Source organism: Ranitomeya imitator, chromosome 5 (genome assembly GCF_032444005.1).
Source record: "Ranitomeya imitator isolate aRanImi1 chromosome 5, aRanImi1.pri, whole genome shotgun sequence".
NCBI classification, from domain to species: Eukaryota; Metazoa; Chordata; class Amphibia; order Anura; family Dendrobatidae; genus Ranitomeya; species Ranitomeya imitator.
In genome coordinates, this window is record NC_091286.1 from 657,538,889 (window position 1) to 657,554,628 (window position 15,740).

At 42.8% G+C, this 15,740-nt stretch overlaps 1 protein-coding gene across 1 annotated transcript in view; it reads left to right on the plus strand.

The window, feature by feature from the left end:
- PTCHD4 (patched domain containing 4) overlaps window positions 1-15,740 on the plus strand; it is a 204,167-nt gene that overhangs the window by 110,551 nt on the left and 77,876 nt on the right. The window contains 1 exon segment of the mRNA XM_069728186.1: window positions 11,046-11,526. Within this exon segment, the coding sequence (XP_069584287.1) occupies window positions 11,046-11,526 (481 nt within the window).

Below are 15,740 nucleotides of genomic sequence, written 5' to 3' on the forward strand. Positions count from 1 at the left end.
GCGGAAAAAATTGGTGTGGGCTCCGGCGCAATTTTCTCCGCCAGAATGGTAAAGCCAGTGACTGAGGGCAGATATTAATAGCCTGGAGAGGGTCCATGGTTATTGCCTCCCCCCCCCAACTAAAAACATCTGCCCCCAGCCACCCCAGAAAAGGCATATCTGGAAGATGCGCCTATTCTGGCACTTGGCCACTCTCTTCCCATTCCCATGTAGCGGTGGGATATGGGGTAATAAAGGGTTAATGTCACCTTGCTATTGTAAGGTAACATTAAGCCAGATTAATAATGGAGAGGCGTCAATTATGACACCTATCCATTATTAATCCAATAGTATGAAATGGTTAAAAAACACACACACACACACATTATTACAAAGTATTTCAATGAAATAAATACACAGGTTTTTGTAATATTTTATTCTACTGCTAATCCACCTGAAGACCCTTGTTCTGTAAAAAAGGTAAAATAAAAAAACAATATTCCATAACTTCCGTCGTTCTGTCACGTCCCACGATGTAAATCTATCTGAAGGGGTTAACTAATTTTACAAGCAGAAGCTCTGCTAATGCAGCTATGCTCCTGCCTGTAAAACCCCGGGGAATGAATGGAATGTAGGTCAATGACCTGTAGTTACCTTCAGTCGCGGTGATGCGCCCCCTGCTGGATGTCCTCATTTTTCTGAACAAGAGAGATACTGCCATTGCCCGTCACGTTAATGAAATACATGGTGGCCATCAGGAGGAGATCTCCTTCTGCATGACTGAGCTGATAAGACCAAAACCAAGAGGTGGAGACTTTGATAAGGATATTTTGAAACGTGAGGCAGAGTGGATTTTCAGGATGCAATCTGTGGCACCAGGGGGGGCTAAATGAATCCCTTACATATGCATGCCTCTTGTAGAACAATTATTCTTAATTTCCCACTTCTGTTATTCTGTTGGAAGTACTGTGTATGTGTCTTGCTGTCCCTTAGGTCCAGAAGGGGGATCCGGGTTCAGAACCCACATCCTAATCTTGATATTATATCAAGTACCAATTATGGTATATTATATAAGTATCGTCTATTTACTAATTGAATCATTTTGGACCGGATAGACCTATTGCGCTCTGACATCGGGTCTTGGTAAAGCTATTTTGGGTCAGGATATGCATCTGGCTGAGGACGAATTTCGGTATCTTAGCGTGCCATATGTATAAGGATCTATATATTTAATAAAAGGCTCTATAGTACTTAGATTTGGGACCATTTTATTTTATTTCAACTGTATATGACTACCAGTTCTAACAAGATGTCGGATATGTGAGAGGTTGGACGCATATAAATAAAAGAATTTTCTCTATGGCAAGCGCTTGGGTATGTCACATATGCAAGTGGAGTGAGACATTGCGCCTTACTTTCAAAGATGGGCGCTTGGAGACATGAGATGAGGCGCCTGCGCACTGAGACGCTTACCTATGCAGGGAAGTGGCGCATGTGTATTTAAACGTACACTGGCTGTGTGGCGCCTATTAACAAATAGCCAGCCCGCTATGAAAATAGAGGGATGCGGCGCGTGCCCTTACTAACAAAAGGACACGGTACGTACACAGCGAGGCGCCAATTCACTGTGGCGCCTACTAACAAAAGAATACGGTGCAGGCGCACTATGGCGCTCTGGCAGAAAGCAGTGTCTGTTCCACACTAGAGCGCGGGATACCATACCCCCCCCCCCCTATGACGTTTATCCACACATTACATGATACACATATTGCTTTTTGGTCACTTTTTATTTATTTCTGGCATTTGATTTTTTTGATGGCGTCAATCATGTAAGTTAAATAATTTTATATTTTGAAAGATTGGATTTTTATGGACAAATATGCTTTTTTATTTTTTTTGCATTTGTAAAAAGGGGCTGTGATTTAAAATTTTATTTTTTTATACATTTTTTTAGCCTTCCTATAAAAAAACTTAATTCAGTAAAAACAAACCTATTCTGTGCCGTTTAATTATTTTTTTGTACTGCAAAAAATGATCAATGTGTGATGAACGCCACTTAATATATTCAGACTTCAACCCAGACTGTGAAATAAATTCAGATCCCATGTCAGATCCTAGAAAAAAAATGTACACCCCAGACTGGATTCCAAAACAAATTCAGATCCCAAGTCAGACCCGCCTCCAAAAAAAAATACATCCTAAAATAAATTCAGACCCTAGACCTGTCTTTTAGACCTAAAGTTCAATCCAAAAGAGACCATGGAATGAATTCACACTTCAGATCAGAGGCCCCCAAAAATTACACCCCAGACAAGAACTCAAAATAAATTCGGACCCCAGCTGAAACTCTAGAATAAATTCAGGCCATAGATCCTCTCCCCCCAAAAAAATCAAGACCCCAAATCAGACCACAGAAAAAATTCAGACCCCAGATCCAGCCAATACAAATTGAGACCGTAGATCAGACTCTAGAATAAATACAGACCTCAGAACACATCACCAAATCATTTACACCCCAGACCAAATCCCAAATAAATGTGATCCTCACACCAGACCCCAAATTAATCTCAGACTCCAGACAAGATCCTATAATAAATTAAGACCCTATATCCATTCCTGAAATAAAGCCAGAGACCAGAACCCAAAATAGATTCCGTCTCCAGACCAGACCTCAAAATAAACCCAGACTAGGCCCTAGAATAAATTCAGACTCAAAACCAGATCCCAATAAAATGTACACCCCAAACTAGACCCCAAGATAAATTCAGACCTCAGACAAGACCCTAGAGTAAACTCAGACCATAGATCTGTTTGCAAAATAAATCCAGAACCCCAAAAATACAATTCAGACCCAAGACCAGACCCCAAAATGACTGCTCTGCACTCCCTGTCAAGAATCTCTTGACAAGGATACTTGATAAGTGACTGATAAGGTCCCTGATGGTCATGTGGAAATCATTATAGTCTATGATGGGGAAGATAATGATTATGGTCTACTAAGAAGAACATATTTTGTATGCTACGGTGGCATTTTTCAATAACTTTTTTTTATTGGGGGTGATAGTCTACTTATCGACAAGAACAGGAAAATTGGGTAAGTGACTGATATGGTCCCTGATGGTCATGTGGAAAGCTTAATAGTCTATGATGGTACAGATAGTCATTATGGTCTACTAGGAGGAGGATATTTTCTATGCTATGGTGGTGTGTGATAGGATAACCCTTTTTTGGGGGGGGAGGGGGAGAAGGGATAGTCTAGTTATTTGTTAGAGCAGAAAAATTAGATAACTGACTGATATGGTCCCTGATGGTCATGTGGAAAGCTTTATAGTCAATAATGGCAAAGATAATCATTTTGGTCTACTAGGAGGAGGATATTTTGTATGCTGTTGTGGTGTGTTATAGATAATTTTTTTTTATTGGGTGTGATAGTCTATTTATCTGATAGAACGGAGAAATTGGGTAAGTGACTGATATGGTCCCTGAGGGTCATGTGGATAGCTTTATAGACTATGGTGGAGAGGATAGTCTCTTAAGTTTATTACGAGAATATTTTGTATGCTATGGTGGGGATAGTCTAGTTATAACATAGTAACATAGTAACATAGTAAGGCCGAAAAATGACATTTGTCCATCCAGTTCAGCCTATATTCCATCATAATAAATCCCCAGATCTACGTCCTTCTACAGAACCTAATAATTGTATGATACAATATTGTTCTGCTCCAGGAAGACATCCAGGCCTCTCTTGAACCCCTCGACTGAGTTCGCCATCACCACCTCCTCACTGCCCTAACAGTAAAGAATCCTCTTCTATGTTGGTGGAAAAACCTTCTCTCCTCCAGACGCAAAGAATGCCCCCTTGTGCCCGTCACCTTCCTTGGTATAAACAGATCCTCAGCGAGATATTTGTATTGTCCCCTTATATACTTATACATGGTTATTAGATCGCCCCTCAGTCGTCTTTTTTCTAGACTAAATAATCCTAATTTCGCTAATCTATCTGGGTATTGTAGTTCTCCCATCCCCTTTATTAATTTTGTTGCCCTCCTTTGTACTCTCTCTAGTTCCATTATATCCTTCCTGAGCACCGGTGCCCAAAACTGTACACAGTACTCCATGTGCGGTCTAACTAGGGATTTGTACAGAGGCAGTATAATGCTCTCATCATGTGTATCCAGACCTCTTTTAATGCACCCCATGACCCTGTTTGCCTTGGCAGCTGCTGCCTGACACTGGCTGCTCCAGGTAAGTTTATCATTAACTAGGATCCCCAAGTCCCCCAAGTTATCTACTAGAACAGGAAACTTTGGTAAGTGACTGATATGGTCCCTGATGGTCATGTGGATAGCTTTATAGTCTATGATGGGGAAGATAGTCACTATGGTCTACTAGGTGGAGGATATTTTGTATGCTCTGATAATGTGCGAGACTCATTTTTTTATTGGGGGCGATAGACTAGGTATCTGTTAGAATAGGAAAATTGAGTAAATGATTGATATGGTCCCTGGTGGACAGGTGGATTTAATATCCAAAAAGAGGAATGATAATCCGGTGATACATTTGGGGACTATCATGGTACATTGGGGACAGTTTATTAACAGTATAGGTAACTAATTTGGGTTGGTTCAGTGAGGAGCGGACAGTTACTTATTAGATTTTTACCTGGAGGACTAGATATAAAACATGCAAGGTAAGTGAGTAGATTCTGTGGATTCCCGGGCACATGACGCTATTGTTCTACGTCTCCAGTAATTCTTACCTCTCGGCATTGACACCTTCTATTCCCCGGTCATGTCTTCATGATGCGGCTGATTTGTTATCTCCTGTAGACACATGCAGCCGACACAGAAAATCCACATGCAGCAAAATGTAACGACGCTGCAGCCATTGTTTCCCCGATAATGAGGTTAGCGCTTTCCTCTCCGCCGAGACTCCGTGAGTCATTTCCACTCGCTACTTGTTAAAATACAAAAACTCGTTGATGTGCCATGAGAATAAACGTAGCCGCACACAGGATGAGATCAGATGTCTCCGCAGCGGAGGCGGCAGCTCACGGTGTCACTACACCACTGGAAAGTAATGATGAAATCACAATGTGTCCGGCAGATCTGCAAAAAAAAAACTTCTACAATAAAAAAATGTAAGCAAAAAAAAAAAGTCTTCTGACAGAGCTAATGACAGATGATCTGTGGGGGTGTCGGGTGTCGGACTGTCACCAATAGGATATTAGTGACCTACATGAAGAATAAGTCATCAATATCATTTGAACCCTTTAAATAGATAAATTAGGCCTGATGAGATTGGTGTACTTACTTTGAAAAGACTATGTAGTTCTGAGGAGATTGGTGTACTTACTTTGAAAAACTATGTAAGTCTGATGGGATTGGTGCACTTACTTTGAAAAACTATGTAGGTATGAGGAGATTGGTGTACTTACTTTGAAAAGACTATGTAGGTCTGATGACATTGGTGCACTTACTTTGAAAAACTATGTAGGTCTGATGAGATTGGTGCGCTTACTTTGAAAAACTATGTAGGTCTGATGGGATTGGTGCACTTACTTTGAAAAGCTATGTAGGTCTGAGGAGATTGGTGCACTTACTTTGAAAAGACTATGTAGGTCTGATGACATTACTGCACTTACTTTGAAAAACTATGTAGGTCTGATGAGATTGGTGCGCTTACTTTGAAAAGCTATGTAGGCCTGATGAGATTGGTGCACATACTTTGAAATGACTATGTAGGTCTGATGGGATTGGTGTACTTACTTTGAAAACCTATGTGGGTCTGATGAGATTGGTGCGCTTACTTTGAAAAGACTATGTAGGTCTGATGAGATTGGTGCGCTTACTTTGAAAAACTATGTAGGTCTGATGGGATTGGTGTACTTACTTTGAAAAGACTATGTAGGTCTGATAACATTGGTGCACTTACTTTGAAAAACTATGTAGGTCTGATGGGATTGGTGCGCTTACTTTGAAAAACTATGTAGGTCTGATGAGATTGGTGCGCTTACTTTGAAAAACTATGTAGGTCTGATGAGATTGGTGCGCTTACTTTGAAAAACTATGTAGGTCTGATGAGATTGGTGCACTTACTTTGAAAAACTATGTAGGTCTGAGGAGATTGGTGCACTCACTTTGAAAAACTATGTAGGTCTGAGGAGATTGGTGCACTCAATTTGAAAAACTATGTAGGTCTGATGAGATTGGTGCACTCACTTTGAAAAACTATGTAGGTCTGAGGAGATTGGTGCACTCACTTTGAAAAACTATGTAGGTCTGATGAGATTGGTGCGCTTACTTTGAAAAACTATGTAGGTCTGATGAGATTGGTGCGCTTACTTTTAAAAACTATGTAGGTCTGATGAGATTGGTGCGCTTACTTTTAAAAATTATGTAGGTCTGATGGGATTGGTGCACTTACTTTGAAAAACTATGTAGGTCTGAGGAGATTGGTGCACTTACTTTGAAAAACTATGTAGGTCTGATGAGATTGGTGCGCTTACTTTTAAAAACTATGTAGGTCTGATGAGATTGGTGCGCTTACTTTGAAAAACTATGTAGGTCTGATGAGATTGGTGCGCTTACTTTTAAAAACTATGTAGGTCTGATGGGATTGGTGCACTTACTTTGAAAAACTATGTAGGTCTGAGGAGATTGGTGCACTTACTTTGAAAAACTATGTAGGTCTGAGGAGATTGGTGTACTCACTTTGAAAAACTATGTAGGTCTGAGGAGATTGGTGCACTTACTTTGAAAAACTATGTAGGTCTGAGGAGATTGGTGCACTTACTTTGAAAAACTATGTAGGTCTGAGGAGATTGGTGTACTCACTTTGAAAAACTATGTAGGTCTGAGGAGATTGGTGCACTTACTTTGAAAAACTATGTAGGTCTGATGGGATTGGTGCACTCACTTTGAAAAACTATGTAGGTCTGAGGAGATTGGTGCACTCACTTTGAAAAACTATGTAGGTCTGAGGAGATTGGTGTACTCACTTTGAAAAACTATGTAGGTCTGAGGAGATTGGTGCACTCACTTTGAAAAACTATGTAGGTCTGATGAGATTGGTGCGCTTACTTTGAAAAACTATGTAGGTCTGATGAGATTGGTGCGCTTACTTTTAAAAACTATGTAGGTCTGATGGGATTGGTGCACTTACTTTGAAAAACTATGTAGGTCTGAGGAGATTGGTGCACTTACTTTGAAAAACTATGTAGGTCTGATGACATTGGTGCGCTTACTTTGAAAAACTATGTAGGTCTGAGGAGATTGGTGCACTCACTTTGAAAAACTATGTAGGTCTGATGAGATTGCTGCGCTTACTTTTAAAAACTATGTAGGTCTGATGGGATTGGTGCACTTACTTTGAAAAACTATGTAGGTCTGAGGAGATTGGTGCACTTACTTTGAAAAACTATGTAGGTCTGAGGAGATTGGTGCACTTACTTTGAAAAACTATGTAGGTCTGAGGAGATTGGTGTACTTACTTTGAAAAACTATGTAGGTCTGAGGAGATTGGTGCACTTACTTTGAAAAACTATGTAGGTCTGATGAGATTGGTGCGCTTACTTTGAAAAACTATGTAGGTCTGATGAGATTGGTGCGCTTACTTTTAAAAACTATGTAGGTCTGATGGGATTGGTGCACTTACTTTGAAAAACTATGTAGGTCTGAGGAGATTGGTGCACTTACTTTGAAAAACTATGTAGGTCTGAGGAGATTGGTGTACTTACTTTGAAAAACTATGTAGGTCTGAGGAGATTGGTACACTTACTTTGAAAAACTATGTAGGTCTGATGAGATTGGTGCGCTTACTTTGGAAAACTATGTAGGTCTGATGGGATTGGTGCACTTACTTTGAAAAACTATGTAGGCCTGATGGCATTAGTGCACATACTTTGAAAAGACTATGTAGGTCTGATGACATTGGTGCACTTACTTTGAAAAACTATGTAGGTCTGATGAGATTGGTGCGTACTTTGAAAAACTATGTAGGTCTGATGGGATTGGTGCACTTACTTTGAAAAACTATGTAGGTCTGAGGAGATTGGTGCACTTACTTTGAAAAGACTATGTAGGTCTGATGACATTAGTGCACTTACTTTGAAAAGCTATGTAGGTCTGATGAGATTGGTGCGCTTACTTTGAAAAACTATGTAAGTCTGATCGGATTGGTGCACTTACTTTGAAAAGCTATGTAGGCCTGATGGCATTAGTGCACATACTTTGAAAAGACTATGTAGGTCTGATGACATTGGTGCACTTACTTTGAAAAACTATGTAGGTCTGATGAGATTGGTGCGCTTACTTTGAAAAACTATGTAGGTCTGATGGGATTTGTGCACTTACTTTGAAAAACTATGTAGGTCTGATGGGATTGGTGTGCTTTGAAAAAACTGTGTACGTCTGATGAGATTGGTGTACTTACTTTGAAAAAAAACTATGTAGATCTGATGAGATTGGTGTACATACTTTGAAAAAGTATGTCAAAATAGCTGCATAATCCTCCTTTACACAATTTTATTGCCTTATATTAAAACGACTGCTGGACTCATGAAAGACTCGATTTAATATCAGGATAAGGATAGGTTCATATAGGAATAAAATTGCCATATACCCTGCTGTAAGGAAGTAAAACGCAAAAGTGCGTACAAATAACAAAGGGCACTTGGTAAACACGTAAAAAAAAATAATAAAAGCCGTCCCACCTCGACAAGGTGCACCCTATTAGGACGGTCTTAATGTTAGAGAATAGGACCATCCCAATTCAGGTACACCTTGTCGACGTGGGATTGATTTTACATTTACTAAGTACCCTATGTTTTACTTACTTACACCAGGGCAGGGCCGGACTGGCCATCTGGCAATTATGGCAAATGGTAGAAGGGCCTGTCTGGTTATGGGCCGCCTTGCCTGCTATGTTGTTAGCAGAATCAGTGTTCTCAAGTCACCCATACTGTTGAGAGTTGTGATGGAGCACAAAGCCGCTGATTCCGTCACCCCAGCAGGCCAAAGGTATCGTTATTGTTCTGGTGCTTGGGGACGGGGACAACACGGGCCAGGGCTGAATTTCAGCCCCACTCCTTACCTGCACCAGGGTATTTTCTCATTTTGTTTCTATCTTAGGTTTTGTTTCTTGAATGGCCAGTGTGAACATGCTCTTCAAGCACATTGTGCCAAGTACTGCTCATATAAGAGGGTTGTAGTTCACCCTTGAACAGCGGCCCACCAGAGGATTGTCCTGCTCTCCGGTGGGCCAGTCCAAGACTTTTTGCATTCACACCAATTTATACTCATTTCTTTGGATTAGATTCACATAGGAGTTTATTTTACATGGATTTTTCTGGCTGAACAATCCACATTTAAAAATCTCTAGGTGTTTTTCATTGTCATTTTGTAGGCACGCGCCTCTTTTCCTGCTATTTTGATGTAGTTTTCATTGGTTTTATTTATTTAGATTTATTTGTTAGGACGGGCAGTCAGCGTTCGTAGCGCTGTAGGATTTGTGTCTGCTGCACTGCGTAAAGTATGACAAAGCCTATAAACTATCTAGTCATATACAGGAGGACGCAGAGATGTTTTATTTCTGCCTTAAGACATTTATGTACCTAATAAAAAAAAACATCAAAATACAAAAACGCATAGAAAGGAAAAATAGAAAGGGAAATGTAATAATAAGGACGTGATCAGACTCTTGGATTAGGTAAAAGTAAGGATGACATAAGGGGTAACCTTTCTCCTTGAGGAGAGTGACAAGCCAAGCCTGGCATGTCAGAGTGAGGAGACTTATAAGCCATGCATGCTCCTCGGAGAAATGAAATATTCAAATTGCCTCTTCAGGAGCCTTGAACTCTACTGCCCCTTATTGGAAGCAGCAATCCTAAACCCTAACCCTTTAAAAGGGAACCTGTCAGCAGGATTGTGCACAGTAACCTACAGGCAGTGTCAGGTCGGCGCCGTTATACTGATTACAATGATAACAGGTGATGAAATCTGTCTTGTGGTTGTTGTGTAATCTTTATTTTCAGTTTTGAGCTAATGATATGGTCGTGCTCCAGGGCGGCCTGTGGGGGGATCTGTATGTGGTGCTCTGATTAGGTATTCACCAGTATGGCTTCTGACAGGTCACTGATCCCTCACTGACCTGCCCCCTAGTTTACATAATGAATATTATATATACTTATTGAAAAAAAACAAAACCCTACTGGTGTATATAGAGATCCGATAGCTGCTACTGCATAGGCGTGGGCGACGCCATCTTGGAGGAGGAATTTTTTTTCTTCTCCAGCAAGATGGCGCCGCCTGCACCTCTCTGAAGAGGCGATTTGCATTCCCAATATTTAAAAACCTATTGATTTCTAAGAAGCTTTGCGTTCTTACTTCATTTGCTTGTTTCTCTACATGCATGGATGGATGGATGGAGATAGATACTAGATATATAATAGATAGATAGATAGATAATAGATAGATAATAAACAGATAATAAATAGATAATAGATAGATAAATCTGAGATAGATGATAGATAATAGATAGATAATTGATAGATAATAGATACTAGATAGATAATAGATACATGATAGATAGATAGATAGATAGATAGATAGGAAATAAATAGATAAATAGATAATAGATAGATAATAGATAGATAGATAGATAGATAGATAGATAAATAGATAGATAATAGATAGATAATGGATAATAGAGATAGATAATAGATAATAGATAGATAGATAATAAATAGATAACAGATAGATAGATGATAGATAATAGATAGATAATAGATAGATATTAAGTAGATAGATATATAATAGATAATAGATAGATAGATAGATAGATAGATAGATAGATAGATAGATAGATATCAAAGAGAATCAGTATACCATGTGTATGTCAAGGTAAGTGAATTAAGTAGTAATAATGACATGTAAAACATTTTTTTTTAATTCAATGGTTGCAAAAATATTAGCACCCATAGTATGTTATTATATTTCTCAGGTCTCTAACTCCTCTCTTTCATTGCCGGCCTTTAATTCCATTGTTTTTTTGTGGTTTTGCAGAATGGAAGACAGAGTTTCATTGGACACCAGTTGGGGGGAGTTGCAGAAGTCCCAAACAGCAAAGATCAAAGGGTCAAGTCAGCAAGAGCCATTCAAATGACCTACTACCTCCAGAACTATGGCTCTGCTATACAAGACCACATCAACACACAGTGGGAAAATGAATTTTGCACACGCATTCACCAGCTGCAAGAAGAACATCCAGATATCCAGATGTTTTCGATCACATCGTTCAGCTTGCTCAGAGACTTTCAGAAAACCATAGAGTTGTCTAGAAGTATGATTGTGGTGAGTCTTATGCTGGTTCTCCTGGCGGCCACTCTCTCCAGCTCTATGAAAGACTGTCTACGTAGCAAGCCTTTCTTGGGTCTACTGGGAGTACTCACTATTTGTATCTCCATTGTCACAGCGGCAGGGATATTTTTCGTAACGGGTGGAAGATATAACTCGACTCTGCTGGGAATACCATTCTTTGCTATGGGTAATGATTTATTTTTACTTATATGGTTGATTAGAGAAGTGTGATCTCTAATATGAATTATTAGAAAAAAAACTAACTGTTGATTGTTGACAGGATAAAATAAATAAATTGGAGATATGTTTGGGCAAGGTGAGTGTGAAAATGTATTATTTTTTAATATATTCTTTTAATTATATTATTATAGTATTATTGTATAGTATGACAAGGCAGGATAAAGTAGGGGGTTGTCTCATAACGAATACCACTTCTTGCAATGAAGCCTATGTAAGGGTCAGTAGATTGCTATAGTTCAGGTCTTTCAAATCCTTGGTGATCAACTGACATAGATATGTGAGGTAGCCAGTGTTAGGTGTCGAGTTCCCGCCTCCACACAGGGGGAATCTCGAACCATGCCCGCTACGGTCTCCCATTCTTCTCCAGCCGCAATGGAGCCTGCTCAGCGGAGACGTCAGTCCCAGCATCTGGCTCAAGCTGATACTGTGTGACTGGTTACTGCTGCCTTTCCAGGCTCTGCCTTTGTAGCCAGCACTGATCACTGATCAACAGCGAGCAGGTCTTTCTGGGACTAAGTCCTGCTTTTCCCATACTGAGCATGCCCATTGGAGGTCGGTGGTCACATGCTCAGGTCCTGTTGCACCTCCTATTGGACCATCTGGAAGGTCCCGTAGCACTACAGCTATAAAAGGTTCGCATGGCCGCTCGGCTATGCGCTAGTGTATACTTGAAAACATGTGTGTGCAGATGTGTGAAAGTCGCTCTTTAATCATCCCCCTTCCTAGTGTTGTTGTTTGCTCGCGTATGGTGGATGTTTGCTATCTAGCGCCCGACCGTGCCATCTGCACACTAATCACACGTTACAGTGCCTTTGCAGTGCCCGCTTATATGGCACCGTGCGCAATCAGTGCGCTTTCCTGACAGCTTGTCAGTGTAGCGTGGGAATTCCCGCTTGGACTCAGCATCTGACTCAGGGCATCCTCAGGCACGGGCTCAAAAGCCACCAAGGGTCAGAGCGGGTCCAATCACCAGCTTAGTGGGGGTGATTCTTTGGGATCCCACTAGTGTCTTTCAGCTGCACCCTGTGACTGCTAACAGGGTGCAGCATATTCGTGGCGACTCTGTGAAGCAACAGAATTTGCTTCTATTCACACTGGATGAGGTTTAACCCACGTGTGAGCAAGCGTCCGTCCGCCATTACTCAGCAGCAGGTGTCATCTCTGCACAGTGGACCCCGGACTGCGAACGCACCTCATATTCCCTATTACTATTATTTGGTGCGTTCTGTCAGTCCTAACAGCCAGGGTGGTAGTTATGGCAACGGACTGTTGTGTTCCCACACCCTGGCACCCCGCAAAGAAAATATAATGTCTTGTCTGTTGTGTGGTGTGGGAGTATTACACAAAACTCACATTTGCAGATCCTGCTGCTCCCATAGTCCCCTCTCCAGATGATATCACAGACACACAGGAGCAGACACCATATTCCGCTTTAACAGTGCAACTTTACTTGATAACAAGGAATCCATGGGAGTTTCAGTACAGCACAAGTTCATATTTTCAGCCTAGGCTTTCCCTTTCAATGCTGGCTCCTCTAGCCTCTAAGATTCTTGTCCTGGCTCTGCGGTCCTATACTCAGCCTGAGCTTTCCCTCTCAATGCTTGATCCTCTAGCCTCTGAGAGGCTCATCCAGGTTCTGTGGTCCCATACTCAGCCTGAGCTTTCTCTCTCAATGATGGCTTCTCTAGCCTCTGTGATGCTCTTCCTGGCTCTGCGGTCCCGTACTCATCCTGAGCTTTCATTCTCAGTGCTGGCTAGGGTTGAGCGACCTTCACTTTTATAGGATCGGGTCGGGTTTCACGAAACCCGACTTTTGGAAAAGTCGGGTCGAGTGAAATCGGCCGATCCTATAAAAAAGTCGGGGTCGGCCGAAACTCGAAACCCAATGCAGTGCATTGGGTTTCCATGGTTCCCAGGGTCTGAAGGAGCGGAAACTCTCCTTCAGGCCCTGGGATCCATATTTAAGTGTAAAATATAGAATTAAAATAAAAAATATTGCAATACTTACCCTCTGACGCGCCCTGGTACTAACCGGCAGCCTTCCTCCTTCGAATCCGCGCTTCTAGGACCTTGCCGTGACGTCGCGGTGACGTCGCGGCTTGTGATTGGCCGCGCGGCCGCCCATGTGACCGCTCGCGCGGCCAATCACAAGCCGCGACGTCACCCGCGACGTCACCGAAGGTCCTGGAAGGGCTGATTCTTAGGAAGGAAGGCTGTCGGAAGGAAGCAGGGCGCTTCCGAGGGTGAGTATATTCCTATTAGGTATATACTCACCCTCGGAAGTGCCCTGCTTCCTTCCGACAGCCTTCCTTCCTAAGAATCAGCCCTTCCAGGACCTTCGGTGACGTCGCGGGTGACGTCGCGGCTTGTGATTGGCCGCGCGAGCGGTCACATGAGCGGCCGCGCGGCCAATCACAAGCCGCGACGTCACCGCGACGTCACGGCAAGGTCCTAGAAGCGCGGATTCGAAGGAGGAAGGCTGCCGGTTAGTACCAGGGCGCGTCAGAGGGTAAGTATTGCAATATTTTTTATTTTAATTCTATATTTTACACTTTAATCTGAATTCCGATACCAATTCCCGATATCTTAAACATATCGGGAATCGGGATCGGAATTCCGATTCCAGATTCAAAAGATCGCCGACTTCATGGCCGACCCCCCACTGGGGTCGGGTCGGGTTTCATGAAACCCGACCTTGCCAAAAGTCGGCGACTTTTGAACAATTTCGACCCGTTTCGCTCAACCCTAGTGCTGGCTCCTCTAGCCTCTAAGATGCTCTTACTGGCTCTGCAGTCCCATATTCAGCCTGAGCTTTCCTTCTCAATGCTGGCTCCTCTAGCCCCTGAGATGCGCTTCCCGACTCTGCGGTCCCATATTCAGCCTGAGCTTTCCTTCTCAATGCTGGCTCCTCTGGCCTCTGAGATGCTCGTCCTGGCTCTAGGGTCCCCATATTCCTGCGCCAACTTTCCCATACTGGTTCCCACACCAGCATCCATTTACTGGTAGATGAAAAAGGTTCCTCTGTCCTGATTTGAGCCATAGGACCCGGATTCTCTGAGGGATGCCGTTGTACCAATTGGTGGCCGACCGCATTCTGCTTTTCCCAAGCGCTCTGTGCCTTTCCGTACTTCTTGGTCCTCTGGCCTGTTCTGCTGTCTCCTGCATCACTCTCCCGCACTTTTCTTAATGTTACAACAATGGTACATTACTTTTCACAGCTCCCACTGACTGAGAATCAGGAAGTGTCCGCTAGAAAAACTCACTCACTCTTACCCTTCCCAACTTGGAAATCCCCTATTTATATTGGCACCCTAGTTTCCTGACTCTATTGTGCCCCACTACACTAAATCCCATCCTATCTGTCATGGTCAGGACATGGTTAAAGGGCCACTGTCACCCCCCTGCAGCCGTTATAAACTAAAAGAGCCACCTTGTGCAGCAGTAATGCTGCATTTCAACAAGGTGGCTCTTTTAGTTTTGTGTTCAGGTATTATTAAAATAAAGCGTTTTGAAACTCTGCAGAAATACCTGTCTTTGTCCACGGAGGCGGGTCTGAAGCCTCCTCTGTGAAGTGCCCAACAGCCGTCACTCACATCTTCTGGGGCGATGGTCGCCGCCCCCTGCACGCTGTTTTCTTTTCAAATCCAACGCCGGCGCTGTGTAAATATTTGTGGGGCAGGCGCAGTAAGCTCTGGCTGTCTGACGTCACAGCCAGGCTTGCAGACTGCGCCTGTGCTGGCAGTGCGGGCACCCACCTCGGGAATCCCTGCCCCGCAATATGTTATGCATTATGCACAGTGCGGGGCTAGGATTCCTGGGAATGTGCACTGCATGTCTCAGACTCTCACCCACGTCCCCCGCCCCCCTCCTTCCAGCCTCTGGCTATTCAGCTGAGCCCATCCTGCCGCCTCCTCCTTCTGCTCATAGCAATCGCCGGGAAAGAAACAACCTACGAAACTTGCCTGCTAGCTGGCTGGAAGGCGGGGGGCGGGGGACGTGGGTGAGAGTTGGATTTGAAAAGAAAACAGCGTGCAGGGGGCGGCGACCATCGCCCCAGAAGAGATGAGTGACGGCTGTTGGGCACTTCACAGAGGAGGCTTCAGACCCGCCTCCGTGGACAAAGACAGGTATTTCTGCAGAGTTTCAAAACGCTTTATTTTA